This window comes from Coregonus clupeaformis, unplaced genomic scaffold, assembly GCF_020615455.1.
Source record: "Coregonus clupeaformis isolate EN_2021a unplaced genomic scaffold, ASM2061545v1 scaf0013, whole genome shotgun sequence".
Classification (NCBI taxonomy): Eukaryota; Metazoa; Chordata; class Actinopteri; order Salmoniformes; family Salmonidae; genus Coregonus; species Coregonus clupeaformis.
The window spans coordinates 1,037,098-1,063,567 of record NW_025533468.1 but is presented as its reverse complement, the minus strand read 5'-3'; the positions used below and the strand labels follow the sequence as shown (position 1 = coordinate 1,063,567).

The 26,470-nt window shown below is 45.0% G+C and overlaps 1 protein-coding gene across 4 annotated transcripts in view; it reads left to right on the top strand.

The window, feature by feature from the left end:
• The window catches only part of LOC121546287 (D(4) dopamine receptor), a 37,779-nt gene extending 11,538 nt beyond the window's left edge, over nt 1-26,241 (top strand). For 3 of the 4 annotated variants that reach the window (XM_041857467.2, XM_041857465.2, XM_041857466.2), the window contains 5 exons: nt 172-357; nt 3,339-3,670; nt 7,945-8,057; nt 9,490-10,196; nt 25,103-26,241. In XM_041857467.2, coding sequence (XP_041713401.1) covers nt 3,386-3,670; nt 7,945-8,057; nt 9,490-10,196; nt 25,103-25,305 — 1,308 coding nt within the window. In that variant the 5' untranslated portion in view covers nt 172-357; nt 3,339-3,385 and the 3' untranslated portion in view covers nt 25,306-26,241. Of the gene's footprint in view, nt 1-171; nt 358-3,338; nt 3,671-7,944; nt 8,058-9,489; nt 10,197-10,718; nt 10,796-25,102 lie in introns of those variants that run through there. The other variant, XM_041857468.2, reaches the window with a different exon arrangement.
• The last annotated feature ends 229 nt before the right edge of the window (nt 26,242-26,470 follow it).

Here is a 26,470-nt window from a genome sequence, read left to right as displayed (position 1 = left end):
TTTGGGTGGAGTTTTCCTTTAAACCGCACTGATGTGAAAACACAGATGCCTACTGTAGCATCACTTCAGATGAAAAATAGCAGAGGTCACTCTGGGCTACTGAGTTGCAGCAGAAGCGGGTTAAAGATGTTTTTTTTTTTTTACATTCCACCTCTTCCTCTTCCCTGGCAGGTGTGATCTGTGATGTCACTCAGGGAGACGAGCATGACTGAAGAGTCATCTCTATAAAACATGGCTGTCACGGGTCTCAGCGAGGGGAAGCAGTTGGCTGACACACACGCTAAACACACTGTGTCTAGAATCAGCGGTCAGGACACACATCACGCTCTGCCCATCTCCCGGCCTCACTTCATCAAGGTATGAACATCTGTCAGGGTTGTGAGGGAGTGATGTGATTACACACTTCCCTCTGAATTTATGGGCATGATGTGCATGCATGCACGCACACACATACACGCTCCCTTTCTCTCTCTCTCACGAGCCATCAAACAGGCAAAGCGTCAATACAGGACTAAGATCGAATCCTACTACGCCAGCTCTGACGCTCGACAGATGTGACAGGACTTGCACACTATCACAGATTACATGTGAGTAAGACCTTTAAACAGGTTAACATTAGCAAGGCCGCAGGGCCAGGCGGAATAGCAGGATGCGTACTCAGAGCATGCGCTGACCAGCTGGCAAGTCCCTTCACTGAAATGTTCAATCTATCCCTGACCCTGTCTGTAATACCAATTTGTTTCAAGCAGACCACCATAGTCCACGTGCCCAAGAATGCCAACGTAACCTGCCTAAATGACTATCGCCCCGTAGCACTCACACCTATAGCCATGAAAGGCTGGTCATGGCTCACATCATCACCATCATCCCAGACACCCTGGACCCACTCCAATTCACATACGGCCCCAACAGATCCACAGATGAAGCAATCTCTATTGCACTCCACACTGCCCTCACCCACCTGGACAAAAGGAATACTTATGTAAGAATGCTGTTAATTGACTACAGCAGAGCATTGAACACCATAGTCCCCTCCAAGCTCATCACCAAGCTCGGGACCCTGGGACTGAACACATCCCTCTGCAACTGGATCCTGGACTTCCATAGTCCCCTCCAAGCTCATCACCAAGCTCGGGACCCTGGGACTGAACACATCCCTCTGCAACTGGATCCTGGACTTCCTGACAGGCCGCCCCCAGGTGGTGAGGGTAGGCAACAACACATCCGCCACTCTGACCATCAACACGGGGCCCCCTCAGGGGTGTGTGCTTAGTCCCCTCCTGTAGTCCCTGTTCACCCACGACTGCATGACCGCGCACGACTCCAACCCTATCATCAAGTTTGCTGTTGACACGACGGTGGTAGGACTGACGACGATGAGGCAGCCTATAGGGAGGAGGTCAGAGACCTTGCAGTGTGGTGCCAGGTCAACAACCTCTCCCTTAACGTCAGCAAGACAAAGGAGCTGATCGTGGAATACAGGAAATGGAGGGGCGAGCACTAAGGAATGAACATAGTCACACACACCCACACAGTTGTGAAGAGGGCACAACAGGACCTCTTCCCCCTCAGTAGGCTGAAAAGATTTGGCAAAGACCCTCAGAATCCTCAAAATCTCCACAGCTGCACCATTGAGAGCATCTTGACTGGCTGCATCACCGTTTGGTACGGCAACTGCAAGGCACCCGACCGCAATGCTGCAGAAATGTTTTGGTACCCTTCCCAGATCTGTGCCTCGACACAATCCTGTCTCGGAGCTCTACAGACAATTCCTTTGACCTCATGGCTTGGTTTTTGCTCTGACATGCACTGTCAACTGTGGGACCTTATATAGACAGGTGTGTGCCTTTCCAACTCATGTCCAATCAATTGAATTTACCACAGGTGGACTCCAATCAAGTTGTCGAAACACATCAAGAATGATCAATGGAAACAGGATGCCCCTGAGCTCAATTTCGAGTCTCATAGCAAAAGGTCTGAATACTTATGTAAATAAGATATTTCTGTTTTTTATTTTTAATACATTTGCAAACATTTCTAAAAACCAGTTTTCACTTTGTCATTATGGGGTACTGTGTGTAGATTGATGAGGAACATTTTTAATTTAATCCATTTTAGAATAAGGCTGTAATGTAACAAAATGTGGAAAAAGTCCAGGGGTCTGAATACTTTCCGAATGCACTTTATGTTTGGGGCAAATCCAACACAACACATCACTGAGTAGAAGTCTTCATATTTTCAGGCATGGTATGGGCTGTATCATGTAATGGGTATGCTTGTCATTGGCAAGGACTAGGGAGTTTTTTGGGATAAAAATAAATGTAATACAGCAAAGAACAGGCAAAATCCTATAGGGAAACCTGGTACAGTCTGCTTTCCAACAGACACTGGAAGAGGAATTCACCTTTCAGCAAGACAATAACCTAAATCACAAGGCCAAATCTACACTGGAGTTGCTAACCAAGATGACATTGAATGTTCCTGAGTGGCCTAGTTACAGTGTTGACCTAAATCGGCTTGAAAATACTTTAAAATGGCTGTCTAACAATGATCAACAACCAACTTGACAGAGCTTGAAGATGTTTTTTATTTTATTATAGGCAAATATTGTACAATTCAGGTGTGAAAAGCTCTTACTTACCCCAAAAGACCCACAGCTGTAATCACTGCCAAAGGTGATTGTAACATGTATTGACTCAGGGGGTTGAACACTTATTTTATTGAGATATATTAGTGTTTTATTTTTCATAAAGGTTTAATAAATGTTCAAAAAGTTTTTTACAATTAAATCCATTTTAATTCTCGATTGGCGCAGCGGTCTATGGCACAGCATCACAGTGCTTGAGGCGTCACTACAGACCCGGGTTTGATTCCAGGCTGTGTTGCAGCCGGCCGCGACCTTGAGATCCATGAGGCGGCACACAATTGGCCCAGCGTCGTCCGGGTTAGGGGAGGGTTTGGCCCGGCCGGGATGTCCTTGTCCCATCGTGCTCTAGCGACTCCTGTGGCGGGCCGGGCACATGCACGCTGACTTCGGTCGCCAGTTGTGCGGTGTCTCCTACGACCATTGGTGCGGCTGGCTTCCGGGTTAAGCGAGCAGTGTGTCAAGAAGCAGTGCGGCTTGGCAGGGTCGTGTTTCAGAGGACGCATGGCTCTCGACCTTCGCGGCTCCCGAGTTGCAGCAATGGGACAAGACTAACTACCAATTGGATATCACGAAATTGGGGAGAAATCCCTCTTTGTAACACAAGAAAATTTTTAAAAAGTCAAGGGTTGTGAATGCTTACTGAAGGCACACACACACCACAGTAAACATTCTCCTCTCGCCTCCTCTCTAGATGTTAACTTCAGAGCGACAGTGCAGCCCGGGGCCTCCATCATCGACATGGTCAATGTGACGACGTCACCCAGCAGCAATGCCACCCCAGAGGGTCTGACTGAGGGGGGGCTGGTGGTCCTGGGCCAGAGGGAAGAGTATGATTACAACTACTTTGCCCTGGTGCTGGGCGTGCCCCTCATCCTGATCATCATCCTGGGCAACGTACTTGTGTGTCTGAGCGTGCTCACTGAGCGCTCCCTGAAGACTGCCACCAACTACTTCATCATCAGCCTGTCTGTGGCCGACCTACTGCTGGCTGTACTGGTGCTGCCCCTCTACGTCTACTCTGAGGTGAGGGAGGAGCGGAGAGTGTGTGTGTATGCTCATTCAAGGGTTTTTCTTTATTTTTTACTATTTTCTACATTGTAGAATAATAGTGAAGACATCAAAACTATGAAATAACACATATGGAATCATGTAGTAACCAAAAAAGTGTTAAACAAATCAAAATATATTTTATATTTGAGATTCTTCAAAGTAGCCACCCTTTGCCTTGATGACAGCTTTGCACACTCTTAGCATTCTCTCAACCAGCTTCATGAGGTAGTCATCTGGAATGCATTTCAATTAACAGGTGTGCCTTCTTAATGCGTTTGAGCCAATCAGTTGTGTTGTGACAAGGTAGGCGTGGTATACAGAAGATAGCCCTATTTGGTAAAAGACCAAGTCCATATTATGGTAAGGACAGCTCAAATAAGCAAGGAGAAATGACAGTCCATCATTACTTTAAGACATGAAGGTCAGTCAATCTGGAAAATTTCAAGAACTTTGAAAGTTTCTTCAAGTGCAGTCGCAAAAACCATCAAGCGCTATGATGAAACTGGCTCTCATGAGGACCACCACAGTGTCACATCTCCTCCCTTTGCTCCCCTTTGGCGCTCTGATTCGCCGGTCTACTGATCCACCGGTCTGAGCGCACCACTTCGGCAACACCGGAATGGAAACCCAACGCACCCTAATCACCTCCAGCGCACCTGCACCTCATCTCATCACCACCCCTATATAGCCCTGGACTGTTCAGTGTTGTGTTGTGTGTGATTATTAATGTCATGTCGTGTACTCGCTCTTTGTTGTTCTCTTGCGCAGTGTTAAGTAAACCTTTACATTGTTGATTCCTGCGTCTGCGTCCTGCCTCTTCGTATCCTCAGTACTCGTCACAGAATCACACACCTGTCACGAAGATGGATGCAGCAGGTAATCCCCCTGGAGTTTCCCAGCGCCTCGACCAGCACCAGCAGCAGATTGCCCAGCTGAACGCCGCCATTCAGGAAGTGCTCCAAACACTGCATAAAATGACCATCGCTCCGGTTCCACCTCAGGGAGCGGCGAGAGCACCCAGTCCACCTCCTCCTGTGCTATCACCAACGTCTGAGGGACCCCTCGCCCTGCCGGAGCGCTATGACGGGAAAACGACGAAATGTAGAGGCTTCCTGCTACAGGTCTCACTGTATCTGGCGCGTCAGCGTGGGGCATCGCCATAGGAATAAGCCAGGATAACGCTGGTGATTTCGCTACTGAAGGGAAAGGCGCTGGATTGGGCCACGGAAGTCTGGGAAGAAGGTCAGGCCGTGGCGCTTTCCTACTCCACCTTCCTCGCTCGGTTTAGTGCGGTGTTCGATCATCCCATGGAGGTAAAGGACGGGGGTGAGTGTCTCCTCCGGCTACAACCGGGAGAGGAGGCCGCGTTTGAGTACGCCCAGAGCTTTCGCGCGGTGGCGGCGTCTTCCGGCTGGAATGAGCCTCGACGCTCACCCCATCTGTGCTGTGGAAGCCGCCCTGCCTCCGAGTCCTCAACCATGGAGGTGGGCAGCACCCCCTACACCATCACGGACCACAGATCTCCTGGCGGGTCCCTATCTAGGCGGTATGACTCCTGTCGTCGCTCCGTGAGTGTTCCGTCATCACCTGTCACCAAACCATTGTTTTTAGTTCCCCAAACGGTGAATGGCTCTTCCTTCTCTTCGCTTTCCACGGCAATGATAGATTCCGGATCAGCAGGGAACCTTATCGATAGGGAGCTGGTCTCTGAATGGGGGTTTCCCATCGTGCCACTGCCTTCTCCGCTACACGTCACCTCGCTGGACAATAAACCACTTGGATCAGGCACCATTACGGACGTCACTCTCCCCATCACCATCACCATTCCCACACTACTGGAGCACCACGAGGAGCTGTCCTTCCACATCGTCACGTCACCCCTTCACCGGATCGTCTTGGGATTGGCCGGGCTCAGACTACACAACCCCACCATCAATTGGATCATCAAGAGGATCACAGCCTGGTCCCCCTCATGCTGGAGGACCTGCCTGCAGGTGGTTTGTTGTTCCACGTCAGTGGAGAGTCCGGAGTCCGTCCTCCAGCCCAACATTCCACGTGAGTATGCAGATCTCTCCGATGTCTTCTCTGCCTCCAAGGCTAAGTGTCTCCCTCCTCACAGGCCCTGGGACTGCGCCATTGACCTGCTGGAGGGACAACACCCCCCGAAGAGTTGCATTTACTCCCTCTCCATAGTGGAGACTGAGGCCATGGAGAGCACATACGGGCAGCAAAACGGATGAACTCTCGTCAAGCCAGGTGGGCCCAATTTCTTACTCGCTTTCAGTTTATTCTGTCCTACTGCCCAGGATCCCAGAATATGAAAGCCGATGCACTCTCCAGGTTGCACCATACCGGAGAAAGGAAGGATCTGGGGGGTCCTATCCTGCCTCCATCTTGGCACCTGTCATTTGGGATGTGGACGAAGACATCCGCCTGGTGGCTCAGGAGGACCCAGCGCCTGCCAACACCCCTCCGGGGCGCGTGTATGTACCCACCAGGGACCGTGACCGCCTGCTGATCTGGGCGCACACCACCCTTACGGCAGGGCACTCCGGTATTACACGCACCCTACATTCTCTCTCACAAAAATATACTGTCACGTCTCCTCCCATTGCTCCCCTCCGGCGCTCTGATTGAGCCACCGGTCTGAGCGCACCACCTCGGCAACACCGGAATGGAAACCCAACGCACCCTAATCACCTCCAGCGCACCTGCACCTCATCATCACATCACCACCCCTATATAGCCCTGGACTGTTTAGTGTTGTGTGTGATTGCTAGTGTCATGTCGTGTACTCGCTCTTTGTTGTTCTCTTGCTCAGTGTTAAGTAAACCTTTACATTGTTGATTGAGACTGCGTGAATCAGGCCTTCATGGTCGAATTGCTGCAAAGAAACCACTGCTAAAGGACACCAATTAGAAGAAGAGACTTGCTTGGGCCAAGAAATACGAGCAATGGACATTAGACCAGTTGAAATTTGTCCTTTGGTCTGATGAGTCCAAATTTGAGATTTTTGGTTCCAACCGCCGTGTCTTTGTGAGACGCAGAGTAGGTGAACGGATGATCTCCGCATGTGTGGTTCCCACCGTGAAGCATGGAGGAGGAGGTGTGATGGTGTGGGGGTGCTTTTCTGGTGACACTGTCTGTGATTTATTTAGAATTCAAGGCACACTTAACCAGCATTGCTACCACAGCATTCTGCAGTGATACGCCATCCCATCTGGTTTGCACTTAGTGGGACTATCATTTGTTTTTCAACAGGACAATGACCCAACACACCTCCAGGCTGTGTAAGGTCTATTTGACCAAGAAGGAGAGTGATGGAGTGCTGCATCAGATGACCTGACCTCCACAATCACCCGACCTCAACCCAATTGAGATGGTTTGGGATGAGTTGGACCGCAGAGTGAAGGAAATGCAGCCAACAAGTGCTCAGCATATATGTGGGAACTCCTTCAAGACTGTAGGAAAAGCATTCCAGTTGAAGCTGGTTGAGAGAATGCCAAGAGTGTGCAAAGCTGTCATCAAGGCAAAGGGTGGCTACTTTGAAGAATCTAAAATCTAAAATATATTTTGATTTGTTTAACACTTTTTTGGTTACTACATGGTTCCATATGTGTGATTTCATAGTTTTGATGTCTTCACTATTATTCTACAATGTAGAAAATAGTAAAAAATTAACTTTTGACTGGGACTGTATGTGTGTGTGTATTTATGTGTTTGTGTGTGTGTGTGTGTGTGACCTTCCCACCATGACCTTTTAAATTGAAGAAACACATATACATACACAATTACCTGCCCTGTCTGTCTCTTCGTGTAACACCCTGGCTCTGGGACTCTATATGTTGAGCCAGGGTGTGTTCTTTCTATGTGGTGTATTTCTATGTTGGGAGTTCTAGTTTGTTTATTTCTATGTTGGCCTGAGTGACTCCCAATCAGAGGCAACGAGTGTCAGCTTTTGGCTGGTTGTCTCTGATTGGGAGCCATATTTAAACTGTCTGTTTTTCCCTTTGTGGGTTCTTGTTCCGTGTTGGTCTATGTTACCTAGGACGTTACGAGTCGTTTGTTGTTTTTGTTTACTGTCCGTGTTTATCGCTAATGATAAATAAACATGTTCGTTCATCACGCTGCGCCTTGGTCCTCCTCTCTTGACGACGATCGTGACACTTCGTAGTTTAAAGTCCACTGCTGACAGGACTGACAACTTGTTAACCTGGTGTTGTTGTTGTTGTTTCTGTGTGTCCCAGTTCCTGGGTGGTATCTGGACCCTGAGCACATACATCTGTGATGCTCTGATGACCATGGACGTCATGCTGTGCACCGCCTCCATCCTCAACCTGTGTGCCATCAGTGTGGACAGGTGAGTCTTTCAGTTTCAACTTCACCTGGACACTATGGTAACACATGGCTGTCAGTTCACACTAGTTTTCAATACCACACCTGTTCCTCTCTGACCTGTCAAGTTACGGTACACTGGACTCTGAAACCTAGTAACACCACATGTCCACTCACAGGGCACAAACTGGTTGAATCAACTTTGTTTCAGTGTAATTTGTCAACATGACGTGACGTGAAATATACGTGGAAAATACATTGGATTTGAAAAAAGTAATTAACTGTTGTTTTGAGGGTGAAATTTCTACCACAGGATTATGTCATCATGATAACCAAATTTCAACATAGGGTACCTTTAAAACAATGTCAGATCTTCAACGTTATATCCACTATCAGAAGTTTAAAAAAAACTATAGGCTGGGCAGCACCTCCTGGCTCCTACTGGATAATTGATCTATCTACAGCTACCCTTTGGTCTCCCATCTAGGGTTTTTGTCATAGGGTGCTGAAGGTGGGTGTGGTGTATGAATCAGGTGCAGGACGCAGAGGCTCAGTCCAAAGACTTTAGTGCAATATTCACACAAAACAAAAGCACAATAAGCCTGAAGGCGAATACAAGGCGCACACAGGCGACAAAATAAACGGCGCACAAAACATGTGCAAAGTAACCACTCCAAAACACTGGAGGGAAATAGTAGCTCCAACATGTAACAGAAGCGCAATCACACACAAACACAGACACACACAACGAGAACTAAATAGAACACTAACGAGGACTAACTAGACACAGGTGTACAACATAAAGACCAAACCAAACGAACATGAAACATAGATCGGTGGCAGCTAGTACTCCGGGGACGACGACCGCCGAAGCCTGCCCGAACCAGGAGGAGGAGCAGCCTCGGCCGAAACCGTGACAGTTTTAACCAAGCCCAGCTATCATATTTGTCACTGACTATTACCAATGTGCTATCGTGAGAATGATTGCTTAGAGATGTCCACTTAAAAAAACGAAATAGATTCACTGTTGCTATCGAAGTCATTCCAAAGGGTAGGTTGAGCAGAGCAAATTAAATGTAACCATACTCTTATCATTCAAATATCATAAGTCATGCTATTTAGGCCTATAAGCTATAGGTTTTGCAAAGTCATCAACAGCTATTGTTTTATTTCAACCCAGAATTCAACAAAAAATAGACAATACAATAGGCCTAGGGTTTATCCAATCCAAAACAGCCACTGTCCTCTGCATACTTCACTGCTGTGTTGGCCTGTTTGAAGTCCATTCATGTTAAATTGATGTGTTTATGTATTTTAAATGTAGACTTTGTCATTCGCTTTGATCCGTGTCCCTGCAGGCACATCGTCATGGTGGCAGTAGTGCCCCTGAAGTACAACAGGTGTGCTCCATGTATTTCAAATGTATTTTATCCCCTATGACATGTGTGTCCCTGCAGGTACATAGCGGTGGTGGTGCCCCTGAAGTACAACAGGAACCAGTTCAGCCTGCGGCAGCTGGTCCTCATTACGGCCACCTGGGTTCTCTCCCTGGGCGTCGCCAGTCCTGTCATCTTCGGCCTCAACCAGGTGCCGGGCCGCGACCCCACCGTGTGCAAGCTGGAGAACGACAGTTTCGTGGTTTACTCCTCCGTGTGCTCCTTCTTTGTGCCTTGCCCCGTCATGCTCTTCCTGTACTACTGGATGTTCCGGGGGTTGAGACGCTGGAGCTCAGGCAGGAGCCGCTCCCAACTGACGAGGGGAGGAAAACGGAGCCTGTCCCTGCGCCTCAGCTCCGCCTTGCAGAGGGAGAACGCAGGGGACAGGGCGGGGGCCAAGGAGAAGGTGGTGTACCTCATACCTACAGGGCTCAGCCCGATGTCACCGTCGGTTGTATCGATGGCGTCGCCCACGGCGACCCTGGGGGTGGAGGACAAGCAGCAGGATGGTGTGGGGGCGGGTTTGGCGGAGAGCGACCCCATGACTACCCAGATGGACAGCGTTTCGGACGCAGACCCCACGGAGAGGCCGCCTAGGCAGGGGAAGAGCCTGAAGGAGAATGGGCTGGCCCACACTAAGGCCACCAAGAGGGGGCGCTGCAACAGCAAGAGTAGCAGAGTGAGTGGGAGGGAGCGCAAAGCCATGAAGGTCCTTCCTGTTGTAGTTGGTAGGTATGTGTACGTGTGTGTGTGTGTGTGTGTGTACATGCATGTGTCTTCCAAGTTCTAATATTTACACAAATCATATCAACAAAGCACATTTAGCATTGTTGGGGTAAGAAAAAAGGGGGTTGCGGTGAACTTAAATAGTATGAATTACATAAACATGGGGGTGCATGGAAATGAGGGGTTCCCCCACTGTGAGCAGAATACATAACCTCATAATCTGCAGATGATTGTTGACACATCAACTAGGATTAAAGCGCAGGGCAATTTGTGATTGTTGCTGTTTTGGTAATCAGTGCCTGCATTGGAGGGTGAGTGGTTTCACCTCTTCTCTGAGTATAGGGTTAGGGTTAGTATATCCAGCTTCTCAAGCTCCATTTCAGCGTGCTTCTATATATAGCTAGAGCACTCCAACTCTCTCCAAGAGTGATAAGAATTATTTTTGTCTTCATTTGTTGCTGTCTAATTTGTTTTTTGCTAGCTAGGGCAATTTACTTTACGTACTCTCCTCCCTTTCTGCATAGTATGACTCTCACTGTCCCCTTTCCTCCCGGGCCAGCTCGGCCCTATCCTTCTGCTCAGTGGCTGAGTAACTCAGGTGAGCAACAATGGAGAAAAATTTACTTCTGGAGGACCTATCATCCTTTCACTCCCTCCTCTCTACCTTCACTTCCCATGTAGCCGCTGCTAACACCACTTTCTATATCTCCAGATTTCAAGCTTCTGCCTCTAACCCTAGGAAACTCTTTGCCACCTTCTCCTCCCTCCGTAATCCTCAAACCCCATCCCCCCCTCTCTGCGGAAGACTTTGTCAACCCCTATGAAAAGAAGGTAGACGATATCCGCTCCTCATTCACTCAGCCTATTGAGTCCACTTGTCCCACTCACACTGAACTACCTTACGCCTTGACCTCTTTCTCCCCTCTCTCTCCAGATTAAATAATAGTGACGTCTGTCCACCTGACAACATACCCACTCGACCCCATCCCGTCCTCCCTTCTCCAGACCATCTCATTCCTAACTTCCCTCATCAACTCATTCCTGAACACTGGCTGCGTCCCCTCTGACTTCAAAAATGGCCAGAGTCGCTCCCCTCCTCAAGAAACCAACACTCAACCCCTCTGACATCAAACATTACAGACCGGTATCCCTTCTTTATTTTCTTTCCAAAACACTTGAGCAAGCTGTCTCTGACCAACACACTCGTTATCTCTCTCAGAACGATCTTCTTAACCAGTCAGGCTTCAAGACGGATCACTCAACCGAGACCTCTCTCCTCTGTGTCACGGAGGCTCTCCGCACTTCCAAAGCTGACTCTCTCCTCTGGCCTCATCCTCCTAGATCTATCCGCTGCCTTGGACAGAGTGAACCACCCTCTCAGCGCTGGGCGTCTCAGGCGCTGCACACTCTTGGATTGCATCCTACCTGGCAGGCCGCTCCTACCAGGTGACGTGGAGAGGATCTGTGTCTGCACCACGTGCTCTCACTACTGGTGTCCCCCAGAACTTGATTCTAGGCCCTCTCCTCTTCTCTCTATATACCAAGTCAGTCAGCTCCGTCATATCCTCACATGGTCTCTCCTATCATTGCTATGCGTATGACACTCAAGTACTTTTCTCCTGCCCCCCTTCCTTCTGTTCACCGAAAGGCATGTGGGAGACTCCCCAAACATATGGAAGAAGGTACTCTGGTCAGATGAGACTAAAATGGAGCTTTTTGGCCATCAAGAAAAACGCTATGTCTGGCGCAAACCCAACACCTCTCATCACCCCGAGAACACCACAGTGAAGCATGGTGGTGGCAGCATCCTGCTGTGGGGATGTTTTTTATCGGCAGGGACTGGGAAACTGGTCAGAATTGAAGGAATGATGGAATGGCGCTAAATACAGGGACATTCTTGAGGGAAACCTGTTTCAGTCTTTCAGAGATTTGAGACTGGGACGGATGTTCACTTTCCAGCAGGACAATGACCCTAAGCATATTGCTAAAGCAACACTCAAGTGGTTTAAGGGGAAACATTTAAATGTCTTGGAATGGCCTAGTCAAAGCCCAGACCTCAATCCAACTGAGAATCTGTGGTATGACTTAAAGATTGTTGTACACCAGCGGAACCCATCCAACTTGAAGGAGCTGGAGCAGTTTTGCCTTGAAGAATGGGCAAAAATCCCAGTGGCTAGATGTGCCAAGCTTATAGAGACGTACCCCAATAGACTTGCAGCTGTAATTGCTGCAAAAGGTGGCTCTATAAAGTATTGACTTTGGAGGGGATGAATAGTTATGCACGCTCAAGTTTTCTGTTTTTTTGTCTTATTTATTGTTTGTTTCACAAAAACAAAAAATATTTTGCAACTTCAAAGTGGTAGGCATGTTGTGTAAATCAAATGATACAACCCCCCCAAAAATCTATTTTAATTCCAGGTTGTAAGGCAACAAAATAGGAAAAATGCCAAGGGGGGTGAATACTTTCGCAAGTGTTTTTACTGATATCAATTTTGTTTATGAATTATTAAGTGATTAAAACTTGTGTAACGGAAAATTCAGAAAAATCTGTAAGGAATTTCTGCCATTGAGTTGGCTACAATGGGAAATTATAGTAGTCACAAACCACAGTTGGGTTCACAAGTTTGGACAGCACAGGACAGTGCAGTACAGTAGAGTACAGTAAAGAAAGGTAGAGTATAGTTCAGTACTGTACAGTAGAGTAAAGTTCAGTAGACAGTAGAGCACATTAGGGTTGAGTACACTATAATGTACTGTATTGTACTGTACAGTACTGAACTGTACTTTACTGTACTCTACTGAACTATACTCTACTTTACTGTACTCTACTGTTCTATGCTGTACTGTACTCTACTGAGCTCTACTGTGCTGATGTCCAAACTTGTGAAACATAGACATCTATGATTGGTTTAGATTTGGTCCGGACCAACCAAATTTGGTCTTGTTTGGGGGCAGAGGTCATTAAAATAATAGCCAGTGTGTAGAATAATACCCAAATATGCAAAGGAGGATATTACATATTTATATTTTTGTGTACCTATTTAGGATATGTCACGATAAAGAGAATGACATTCATATCCATAATTATGCATTTCTGTGAGTACAAATCAGGGACCCATGATGAATTCCGTTACCGCAATTCCGTTACCGGGTGTAAATCACTTCACTTACTGTAGTTAAATAACCAATAAATATATTTTTTCAAAGTCAATGTGTCATGTCATAGCTGAAATTGATTAATTATTTTTTCCCCCTCATCAATCTACACACAATAACCCATATTGACAAAGCAAAAACAGGTTTTTAGAAATGTTTGCTAATTTATTTATTTAAAAAAACAGAATATCACATTTACATAAGTATTCAGACCCTTTACTCAGTACTTTGTTGAAGCACCTTTGGCAGCAATTACAGCCTTGAATCTTCTTGGTTATGACGCTACAAGCTTGGCACAACTGTATTTGGGGAGTTTCTCCCATTCTTTGCAGATCCTCTCAAGCTCTGTCAGGTTGGATGGGGAGCGTTGCTGCACAACTATTTTCAGGTCTCTCCAGAGATATTTGATCGGGTTCAAGTCCGGGCTCTGGCTGGGACATTCAAGGACATTCAGAGACTTGTCCCGAAGCCACTCCTGCGTTGTCTTGGCTGTGTGCTTAGGGTCGTTGTCCTGTTGGAAGGTAAACCTTTGCCCCAGTCTGAGGTCCTGAGCGCTCTGGAGCAGGTTTTCATCAAGGATCTCTCTGTACTTTGTTCTGTTCATCTTTGCCTCGATCCTGACTTGTCTCCCAGTCCCTGCCGCTCAAAAACATCCCCACAGCATGATGCTGCCACCACCATGCTTCACCGTAGGGATGGTGTCATGTTTCCTCCAGATGTGACGCTTGGCATTCAGACCAAATAGTTCAGTCTTGGTTTCATCAGACCACAGAATCTTGTTTCTCATGGTCTGACAGTCTTTAGGTATCTTTTGGCAATATCCAAACGGGCTGTCATGTGCCTTACTGAGGATTGGCTTCCGTCTGGCCACTCTACCATTAAGACCTGATTGGTGGAGTGCTGCAGAGATGGTTGTCCTCCTGGAAGGTTCTCCCATCTCCACAGAGGAACTCTAGAGCTCTGTCAGAGTAACCATCGGGTTCTTGGTCACCTCCCTGACCAAGGCCCTTCTCCCCCGATTGCTCAGTTTGGCCGGGCAGCCAGCTCTAGGAAGAGTCTTGGTGGTTCCAAACTTCTTCCATTTAAGAATGATGGAGGCCACTGTGTTCTTGGGGACCTTCAATGCTGCAGAATGTTTTGGTACCCTTCCCCAGGTCTGTGCCTCGACACAATTCCATCTCAGAGCTCGACAGACAATTCCTTCGACCTCATGGCTTGGTTTTTGCTCTGACATGCACTGTCAATTGTGGGACCTTATATAGACAGGTGTGTGCCTTTCCAAGTCATGTCCAATCAATTGAATTTACCACTGGTGGACTCCAATCAAGTTGTAGAAACATCTCAAGGGTGATCAATGGGAACAGGATGCACCTGAGCTCAATTTCGAGTCACATAGCAAAGGGTCTGAATACTTATGTTTTCGCTTTGTCATTATGGTGTATCGTGTGTAGATTGCTGAGGATTTGTATTTATTTAATCAATTTTAGAATAAGGCTGTAACGTATCAAAATGTGGAAAAAGTCAAGGGGTCTGAATACTTTCCGAAGGCACTGTATTCCTGTATAGAATTTTCAATAAATTTACTAAAATGTCTAAAAACATGCTCTCACTTTGTCATTATGGGGTATTGTGTGTAGATGATGTCATAGTATGCACGACAGTGTTAGGTGATTTCATAAAGCAGTACGTTCGTCAGTTATCTCTAGGCATTCTGGTCAGAAGGGCATTAAAACAACTTACTTAGAAAAGTACTCATCTGACTGGACATTCACATTATATTACATGGTGTCAGAAGTGGGATGACAAGCTCACATCCTACTAAGAAAGTGGACTATGGCAAAGTTTGACCCACTGCAAAACTTTAGCTTTGATAAACCGACAGAATGATGGATTGGAAACAGTTTTACGAGATTCAGAACTGCGACCAAGTTTGATCAGGAAGACGGCGATGTGCAGGTCAGTTCCCTCATATATGCCATGGGCAGCGAGGCAGAGAACATTTTCAAATCGTTCACCTCTGCATCAGAGGATGAGAAAGCAGACTTTGAAATTGTCATGAGGAAATACAATTAATTCTGTTTTCCCAAACGGAATGTTATTCACAAACGTGCCTGTTTTTATCAACGAGTACAGCAACCTGGGAAAAAGACAGAGACATTTATCAGAGCCCTTTATGAGCTTTCAGAGCATTATGACTTTGGTGCGAAAAGAGATCAGCATATTCGGGACCGAATTGTCGTGGGCATACTGGATAAAGGACTGTCTCGCAAACTGCAGTTGATGGCAGATCTCACGTTAGCAACTACTATACAAACAGTCCATCAGTCAGAGGAAGTTAGCATGCAAGTAAGCCAGCAGGGAGAAGCTGCGTGCGCTGTGCAGGAGATTGCAAGGGGGCACAAGAAGAATGCAAAATGGTGCAATGAGAACAGAGATTCAAAGGACATGGAGCGTGCAGAAGGAAAATGCAGCCAGTGTGGGAAAATGCAACATAAAAAGCCACAAAATGTCCAGCTTTCAAGTTGACATGCAACACATGTCAGAAAACAGGACATTGGGAAAGAATGTGTCACACAAAACCAGTTAGTGAAGTTACAGAACATAATGACCAGGCATCATATTTTTTCGGATCCATTACCGATAGGAGTGATGACCTATGGACAGTGCAATTTGTCATTGGTGCAACACCTGTACACTTTTAAATTGACACTGGAGCAGATGCTAGTATAATGTGTGAAGAGACATTTGATATGCTCATTCCAGAGAAAACATTGCAGTCATCTATCATTACTCTGTGCAGTCCTGGGGGCCAGTTGAATTGTTTCGGGCAATTTCAAACGAGCGCCACATACAAAGAAAAGCACTACTCCTTCCCAGTATATGTCGTTCAGGGACATAGTGTGAACAACTTACTCAGCCGGACAACAGCAGCCGAGATTGGCCTGGTGAAACGCATCGAAGAGGTTCATGACGCATTTGGAGAACATGGCTTGCTCAACACAGAGCCAGTGAAAATACAACTGAAAGAGAACACACAGCCATATGCAGTGCACACAGCGCACACAATCCCAATATGCAGAAGGTGAAAGAGGAGCTGTGGAGGATGGAGGAAAATGACATTGTGGAGAAGGTTTTGCAGCAAACAGATTGGTGTGCACCCATTGTGCCTGTCTGGAAGAAAAAAGGAAAAGTACGGATATGTGTGGGTTTGAAAAAGCTTACTGAAGCGGTGAAAAGAGAACGGTTCATCCTAACACCTCAGAAGAGATACTCGCAAAGCTGAGCGGAGCCAAAGTATTCTCAACAAAGGGATGCGGCAAGTGGGTTTTGGCAAATACCCCTACACTGTGACAGCAGAAAGTTGGCAACCTTTATTACACCTTTTGGCAGGTATTGTTTCTGCCGTCTGCCATTTGGGATCTCGAGCCCTCCAGAAATCTTCCTAAGGAAAATTATGGAGACATTGCAAGGCCTTGAGGGAGTCGCCATTTTTATGGATGACATTTTGGTATAAGCAAATACTATAGAGGAGCACGACGAGTGACTAAAAAGAGTCCTGCAGAAGATCGAGTCAACCGGACTAAAGTTGAACAGAGAAAAGTGTGTCCTCAGGCAAACACAGCTACGCTTCCTGGGATATCTCATTGACCCATCAGGAGTCAGGTCTGATTCAGAGAAAGTGTAGGCCATCAGGCAGCTTTCCCCACCAGAGAACTTGCCGGAGCTGAAGAGAGTTCTTGGGATGGTTAAATACCTAGGGAATTATATCCCCAACATTTCCACAGTGGGTCAACCACTGCATGAGCTCCTGAGGTCAAAGACGGTGAGGACATGGGATCACGCACAGCAGGCGACGTTCCAGCACCTCAAAGAACTTCTGACGACTTCCCCAGTCCTGACGTTCTATGACAGCAACAGAGCCATCGCAGTCTCAGCAGACGCAAGCAGCTTTGGGCTTGGCGGTGTACTAGTACAGCTCCATGGAGAGGAGTGGAAGCCAGTGGCGTAATGCTCAAAGTGGCTCACGGAGGCAGAAACCAGATACGTGCAGATCAAAAAGGAGTGTCTGGCGAGTGTTTGGGCCTGTGAGAAGTTCGGGAAATATCTGTACGGCCTGGAGGACTTCAAGCTAGTGACATACCACAAGCCCTTGGTACCACTAATGAACAGCAAAGACTTGGATAATGTGCCTTTACGGTGCCAGAAACTACTCATGCAGCTTATGAGGTTCAAACCCACAGCGGAGTACGCGCCAGGCAAAACCTTGGTCGTAGAGTACACTCTGTCAAGGAGCCTGTTGACACTCACAGAAAAGGAAACAGGCACACACACGGACGTGGAGTGTTACATAGCAGCCGTAATCAACAACATACCTTTTACGCAGACAAAAATGGAGAGCATCAGAGTTGCCACTGCAGCAGATGATAAACTACAGACAGTAATCAAGTACATCAGGTCAGGCTGGCCTGAACATGCGAGTAAAACCCCAGTCACAGTCAGAGATTTTTTTTCAGTGAAAAGTGAACTGTCAGAGTAGTACCACAGACATTATTGACAGAATACACGATGGACATCAAGGTCTGACTAAATGCAGAGAGAGGGCCAACGCCTCAGTATGGTGGCCGGGGATCACATCAGAGGGAAGGAGGTTCTCACCCAAGATTTGACAGTACATGGCCCCGTCCATCATCCCTTTGATGCGGTGAAGTTGTCCTGTCCCCTTAACAGAAAAACACCCCCAAAGCATAATGTTTCCACCTCCATGTTTGACGGTGGGGATGGTGTTCTTGGGGTCATAGGCAGCATTCCTCCTCCTCCAAACACGGCGAGTTGAGTTGATGCCAAAGAGCTCGATTTTGGTCTCATCTGACCACAACACTTTCACCCAGTTCTCCTCTGAATCATTCAGATGTTCATTGGCAAACTTCAGATGGGCCTGTATATGTGCTTTCTTGAGCAGGGGGGACCTTGCGGGCGCTGCAGGATTTCAGTCCTTCACTGCGTAGTGTGTTACCAATTGTTTTCTTGGTGACTATGGTCCCAGCTGCCTTGAGATCATTGACAAGATCCTCCCGTGTAGTTCTGGGCTGATTCCTCACCGTTCTCATGATCATTGCAACTCCACGAGGTGAGATCTTGCATGGAGCCCCAGGCCGAGGGAGATTGACAGTTATTTTGTGTTTCTTCCATTTGCGAATAATCGCACCAACTGTTGTCACCTTCTCACCAAGCTGCTTGGCGATGGTCTTGTAGCCCATTCCAGCCTTCCATCTGATTGATTGATTGCTTCTGTGGACAGGTGTCTTTTATACAGGTAACAAGCTGAGACTAGGAGCACTCCCTTTAAGAGTGTGCTCCTAATCTCAGCTCGTTACCTGTATACAAGACAACTGGGAGCCAGAAATCTTTCTGATTGAGAGGGGGTCAAATACTTATTTCCCTCATTCAATTTATAACATTTTTGACATGCGTTTTTCTGGATTTTTTTGTTGTTATTCTGTCTCTCACTGTTCAAATAAACCTACCATTAAAATTATAGACTGATCATTTCTTTGTCAGTGGGCAAACATACAAAATCAGCAGGGGATCAAATACTTTTTTCCCTCACTGAATCTGATTATATCTGACTACGACTCAAGATTCATTGAGATACTACACATGCCTACAACCACAAGCACACAGGTTGCCCTGAAGCTGAAAGGAACCTTTGCACGGTATGGCAGATGAGGTCATTAGTGACAATGGGCCCCAATTCTCTAGTCCCGAGTTCCAAGAAATGGCAAAGCAGCTTGATGTTAAGCACATTACTTCCAGCGCGCACAACCCTCAAGGTAACGGTCACGCAGAAAGGGCAGTGCAGACTGCGAAGAGGATTCTGAAGCAGAAAATCCCACTGGTTGGTCTCATGTGCTACAGATCAACCCCATGCACAACAATGGGAGCAAGCCCAGCAGAGCTCCTCATGGGTAGAATAATCTGAACGACACTCCCAACCTTGGAGAGAAACCTCCAACCTAAGTGGCCCAACAAAAAACACATCAGGCTAAAGGATACAGCAGAAAAGAGGAAACAAGCCTTCTACTACAACCAACGTCACGGGGCGAGACCATTACAGTTGCTACTGCCGGGAGAAACAGTGCTCACCAAGCTCGATCAAGGAGTGGATGACACCTGCAGTGGTAACAGGTGAAAGCACCACACCCAGGTTTTACGTCTTTGAGATGCAGAAAGGAGGAACACTATGACGTAACTGTCGCCACCTCCAAGCAGTGCCTACCCCAACAAAAGGCCTTACGCCTGTCTCTCCTAAAAGAAGAGAAAATAGTGCCAGACAATGGTCAACAAGAGACTGTTTCACCTACCTCGAGTGACAGCACACAGACTGCTGGTCAAGGACTTTTACTTACCAGGTCTGGTAGGGTTAGCAAACCAGTTGTCAGACTGGACCTGTAAAGAACAACTATAGAAACCAAGAGACATTGAAAAGAGACACTACAGGTCAATATACTTTTATTTCGGGAGTAAAAAGAAAATGTACATGTGAAATGTTGCATTGCTTTATTGTTCTTTCAAAACCTTTAGCGTAACATTGTTTCTGTTTATTGCTATTCTGAAGTACGGTTGTTTTCATTATGCTTACACTAATTTGTAGAAGACGTTAAAAGGAAAATGTGTTAAAGTTAATGGGGGAGATGTCATAGTATGCGCAACAGTGTTACGGGATGTTGTAAGGCAGTACGTAAGGCAGTGCTTTCTGGTGAGACGCGCATTAAAACAACTTACCTAGAAAGGTCCTCCATTTTGAATTCAGGCTGTAACACAACAAAATGTGGAATAAGTCAAGGGGTATGAATACTTTCTGAAGGCACTGTATTTAACAGAGTTTTTGGAATAAACGGACACATAAAAAACTGAGGGAGATTTGACCAAACTTCTGTTACCGAACTTTAAATCTGCACAGTTCTTCCAGTACATTTTCAATGTAAATTGTTAAAAGTAGTCCTTGTGCATTGTAGAGTTGTATCATTGGTTAAACTTTGATATCAATGGTTTTTGTTCGGCATTACATAATAACATGGCATTACAGCAATACAAAACAAGGATCAGACTTTTGCAATCTGAGAACACAGGGGATGGCATCAATATAACAAACCCTGAATGCTTGAAAAGGAAATCATCTCCCAAGTATCACTATTTCTAAAACAAGCCATAGAAAGTTGGTTGCAATTTCATTTGAATCCTCCAGAAATGACAGAACAAATAATGCAACAAATATTGTGGTTAAACTCAAATATACGAATTGATTAAAAAAAACATTATTTTTTGAATAAAAAAAAAAAAAAGGTATAATCTTCGTAAATGATATCATAGGTAGGACTAGTGGAGTTATGTCGCACATGCAGCTAACCAAAATATATGGAAAGGTCTGCTCTACCCAAAATTACAACCAAATAATTGCAACATTACCGCAAAAATGGAAGAAGAAAGTGGAAGGGGGGAAAAGTAAGGAACTTGTCTGTCGGCCCTGCATTAAAGACCATAATTGGTTAAAGAAAATTGTGATAAATAAAAAAGTATACCAGTTTAATTTAAGGACCAAAGGATTGACAGCCGTCCCATATAGATTGCAAAATAGTTGGGAAGAGATTTTTGACGTACCGATTCCATGGCACATGGCAAAACGACGGCACATTCAAAACTTAGAATTCTTCAATTTAAATTATACAAAATTCTTGCAACCAATAGAATGTTATTTATATGGGGGATACAATCTTCCCAGCTCTGCAGATTTTGCTGTGAAGAGACAGAATCATTAGATCATTTGTTTCGGTACTGTCCATTTGTAGCTTGTTTTTGGTCACAGGTCCAGGAATGGCTGAAGAATTGCAATATTTACCTGGAGCTAACCCTGCAGATAGCACTACTGGGTGATCTGAAAAGTCATAGTCAATCGATCAATAATATAATAATACTTTTAGCAAAAATGTTTATGTTCAATTTACAATCTGTAGAAACAATGAGAATAGAAAGGTTCAGAACTTTTGTGAAACATCACAGTACAGTTGAAAAATATATGGCAAATAGAAATCCAATATGGATGGTGTTAAGAGATAGATGGAGGTGTTGAATGGAGCTGAAGGTTGGGACTAATAACAACTAATAACAACAAGATAACTAATGTAAAACATACTGTGTCCATAATACGTATTTAGGTTATAGGTTAAGAACTTTTTTGAAAGAGCACAGTTTGAAAGATATGGCATATAGAAGCAAACCGGATGGACATCATGAAAATGATCGGAGAGGTTGAGGGTAGAGGAAGGACAGGAGTAAAAACAAACAAAATAGAACTATTGTAAAATTGACTGTGTCAATAAAATGTATATAGTATGTATGAGCTGGAAGTAGAGGCCTAAGCGTTGTTGTCCACTAGTTTACTCCAATTAGGGGAGGGGTGGTGGGGTTGGAAAGTAATAAAGGAAATATATATTTTTAAAAAGGATATGTACACTACCAGTCAAAAGTTTGGACACACCTACTCATTCAAGGGTTTTTCTTTATTTTTACTATTTTCTACATTGTTGAATAATAGTGATGACATCAAAACTATGAAATAACACATATGGAATCATGTGGTAACCAAAAAAGTGCTAAACAAATCAAAATATATTTTATATTTGAGATTCTTCAAATAGCCACCCTTTGCCTTTATGACAGCTTTGCACACTCTTGGCATTCTCTCAACCAGCTTCACCTGGAATGTTTTTCCAACAGTCTTGAAGGAGTTCCCACATATGCTGAGCACTTGTTGGCTGCTTTTCCTTCACTCTGCGGTCCGACTCATCCCAAACCATCTCAATTGGGTTGAGGTCGGGGGATTGTAGAGGCCAGGTCATCTGATGCAGCACTCCATCACTCTCCTTCTTGGTCAAATAGCCCTTACACAGCCTGGAGGTGTGTTGGGTCATTGTCCTGTTGAAAAACAAATGATAGTCCCACTGTAACAATGACGCTGTGAGTTGAGAAGCAGGTGCAGGTGAAACGTTTAATAAAACAACAAACATGAAACGAGACAGCGTAACAGTGGCAATATAGCATGAACACAGGAACCGACTGAGGAATAAATGTAAAGGAGGGACAGATAAAGGGGAGGTAATGAGGAAGGTAATGGAGTCCAGGTGTGAATCACAGTGATCTGCAGGTGCGCGTGATGATGGATGCCAGGTGTGCGTAATGATGAATCCCAGGACCGGTGGTTAGTATTCAGGCGACGTCGCATGCCGGAGGGGAGGAGCAGGAGTAGACGTGACACCCACTAAGCCCAAACCAGATGGGATGGCGTATCGCTGCAGAATACTGTGGTAGCCATGCTGGTTAAGTGTGCCTTGAATTCTAAATAAATCACAGACAGTGTCACCAGCAAAGCACCCCCACACCAAAACACTTCCTCCTCCATGCTTTACGGTGGGAAATACACATGCAGAGATCATCCGTTCACCCACACCGCGTCTCACAAAGACACCGCGGTTGGAACCAAAAATCTCCAATTTGGAATCCAGACCAAAGGAAAATTTCCACCGGCCTAATGTCCATTGCTCGTGTTTCTTGGCCCAAGCAAGTCTCTTCTTCTTATTGGTGTCCTTTAGTAGTGGTTTCTTTGCAGCAATTCGACCATGAAGGCCTGATTCACACAACTCCTGAACAGTTGAGGTTGAGATGTGTCTGTTACTTGAACTCTGGGGCTGCAATTTCTGAGGCTGGTAACTCTAATGAACTTATCCTCTGCAGCAGAGGTAACTCCGGGTGTTCCATTCCTGTGGCGGTCCTCATGAGAGCCAGTTTCATCATAGCGCTTGATGGTTTTTGTGACTGCACTTGAAGAAACTTTCAAAGTTCTTGAAATGTTCCGTATTGACTGACCTTCATGTCTTAGAGTAATGATGGACTGTCGTTTCTCTTTGCTTATTTGAGCTGTTCTTAAAATAATATGGACTTGGTCTTTTACCAAATAGGGCTATCTTCTGTATACCCCCCCTACCTTGTCACAACACAACTGATTTGCTCAACCGCATTAAGAAGGAAATTAATTCCACAAATTAACTTTCAAGAAGGCACACCTGTTAATTGAAATGCATTCCAGGTAACTACCTCATGAAGCTGGTTGAGAGAATGCCAAGAGTGTGCAAAGCTGTCATCAAGGCAAAGGGTGGCTATTTGAATAATCTCAAATATAACATATATTTGTATTTGTTTAACACTGTTTTGGTTACTACATGATTCCATATGTGTTATTTCATAGTTTTGATGTCTTCACTATTATTCTACAATGTAGAAAATAGTACAAAATAAGGAAGAACCCTGGAATGAGTAGGTGTGTCCAAACTTTTGACTGGTAGTGTTATATATATATATATATATATATATATATATATATATATATATATATATATATATATATATATTTTGCAAAAACATGTATGGGGGATTGGAAGTGATGCAGACAATTACATTGATGGAAGTTACAATCTATCTGCAATATTAAAGCTGATATACCCCCTAAAAAAATATTGTAAAAATATATATTAAACTGAATGCTTGAAAGAGGCTGCATGCTGAGAAGGGGCTAACATTTTGATTACATGAGAAAAAGGCTCACACTCCGCGGCTATAAATTCAACATTTGAAAACACAAAGAGTTAAAATGCAATGAGGGGAGACTGTGATGTTAGACGGTGTTGATGCTCCACAGGTTTAGCATGATGTGTTTAGCATTATGCTACTGTTGTTGTGAAAATAGAGGAATGAATAATAGCACCCACCACACCATCTCTTCCCACAATGCTGGGTCTGTTTGCTTACTGATGCAGGACCGCATCTATCCACTGACAAACCAACTCCCGCTGTGTCTGAACGGACAAAGCAGAGAGAAATAGAGTCCGTAGTCTACGTGTTGTGGATCTAAGCTGTATCATACCATATGTGTGTGTGCGTGCACAGGTATCAGTGTTGGTGTGTATGCTGAATGAATGATAGGAAAATATGACATACGCACACCCATTGTCTACGTACATCTACACACATCTACTCTGAGCGAGTGGTTCACACCATAACTGGCACAGGCCATGTGTACAGACATAGCTGACTAACTTCACTCAGTGTGACAGCGTTATCATGGCACGTTTGCTGGAAAGGTGATAAAGTGTTACCAGCTAATTAGCTAGCGACCAAATATAGAGTTAACACATGATGTAAGTGTCTGTAAGGCATCATACATTCTGGTAATGCAGCCTGCAGTACAAGCAGAGGATGCTATCTCCTTGGAAACAGCCACTTGATTGCCATCTTCTACCATGGTTCACATGATCTATGCAAACACTTTTTCGTGCCACATGCATCTATTCTACACATCCACACACAGATAATACAAATCCAGTAACTCTATATGGAGTGAGTTACAATCTGCCTGTCATAGACAGCTTTTCCTCAATGGGACATCATATGATATTTACCATCTCACATTATACCAATATACTCGTATAGAAAACAAACAGTAACTCTATATGCAGTGTCTGTCATAAACACCTTTTCCTCAATGTCATATCACATTGATGTTTACTCTCACATTATATTAATATACTGTAGCTATGTATCCCATGCCATGTATTGATTTATTGAAAATACATACTGCTTCACCTTTTCCTCCCTCTTCTTCTCCTCCTCTCCTCTTCCACCCTCCTCTCACCTATACCAGGTGTGTTCCTAGCCTGTTGGACTCCTTTCTTTGTGGTACATGTGACCAACGTGCTGTGCGTGTCCTGCAAAATCAGCCCCACTCTGATCTCCGTGGTAACGTGGCTGGGCTACGTCAACAGTGCTGTCAACCCCATCATCTACACTGCCTTCAACGCAGAGTTCCGAAAAGTCTTTCACAAACTTCTCTGCTGTCGAGCATGAGACCTGAGTTCCGAGATCTGGAACCTCTTTGACAAACTACTCATTGAGATAGAACAACAATTATCTTTAAGGTTCAACCTGAGACCTGAATTCTAGAATGTTGCTCTCGGGCATGAGACCTGAATTGAATGATATTTTACAAAACTCCTCGGTTGCTGGATGTGAGAGCGACTTCCTTACCCAAAGAGGTTTTCCTGGATTTAAGTGCTGGCAGAACGTGAGGTTGTCAAAATGGATCAACAATACAGGGGACAACATGACAGGATTCGACTGATGCCTTCGTTGACATATTGTGAACTGAAAGACAGTGGCTCACTGTATCTGATGTTTCAACAATGAAGTTGATACTGTGTGACGGATTTTCCTCCTGTAAAATATTGCCTGGATACAGAAGATGGTAAATACTGTTAATATCATAGCCCAAAGGCATAAAATATGTGAACAATGTGCACATTTAAGAACATGTAACTATTTGATATGTGAGCTTTGATTTCTCTCAGAATTAAATGTTGATGTTATGTATGGTTCTCTGTTTTTATTTAATAATGTGCAGGTTTTCTGTGAAAGTTCATTTTATTTTCTTTAGAATTTACTTTGTCTCCTTTTATCCTGAGGATTTGGGAGACTTTAGGGACATAGGGTCAAGAGGCACTTAAATTATACAACAAACATAAGACATTTTCTATCTTGTGGATTACGGACATTGCCTGTAGTTAATATCATGAACATTTACGCCACAAAAAGTGACAAATGACAGACTTCAGGGCCAACATTGTGGATAGAACTATTTAAGATGATATCATTTGTAAAGTTATACTATGACCTATTTTGATCAAGTGCTATGAAAGTGCTGTGAATTAACTAAGGTGAATGTGACAAATGTAAACAACTCTCTTTGTCATTGATGGAAAAATAATAAAACATGTTCCATTGTGATGAGGTGTGTAAGAAGGAGTCAGGCGCAGGAGGTAAAATACCGAAGTCCAGAGTTTATCCCGTTTGCATAAATCAAACGCCCCAAGCGTCAAACGAAACTATACAAGGGAAACATCAACCTTGGCAATAACACAGTGAAATGTAGCTCAACCGAGCTATACGCTCTCACAACAAACAATCACTCACAAAGACAAGGGGAACAGAGGGAACACTTATACACAAACTAATT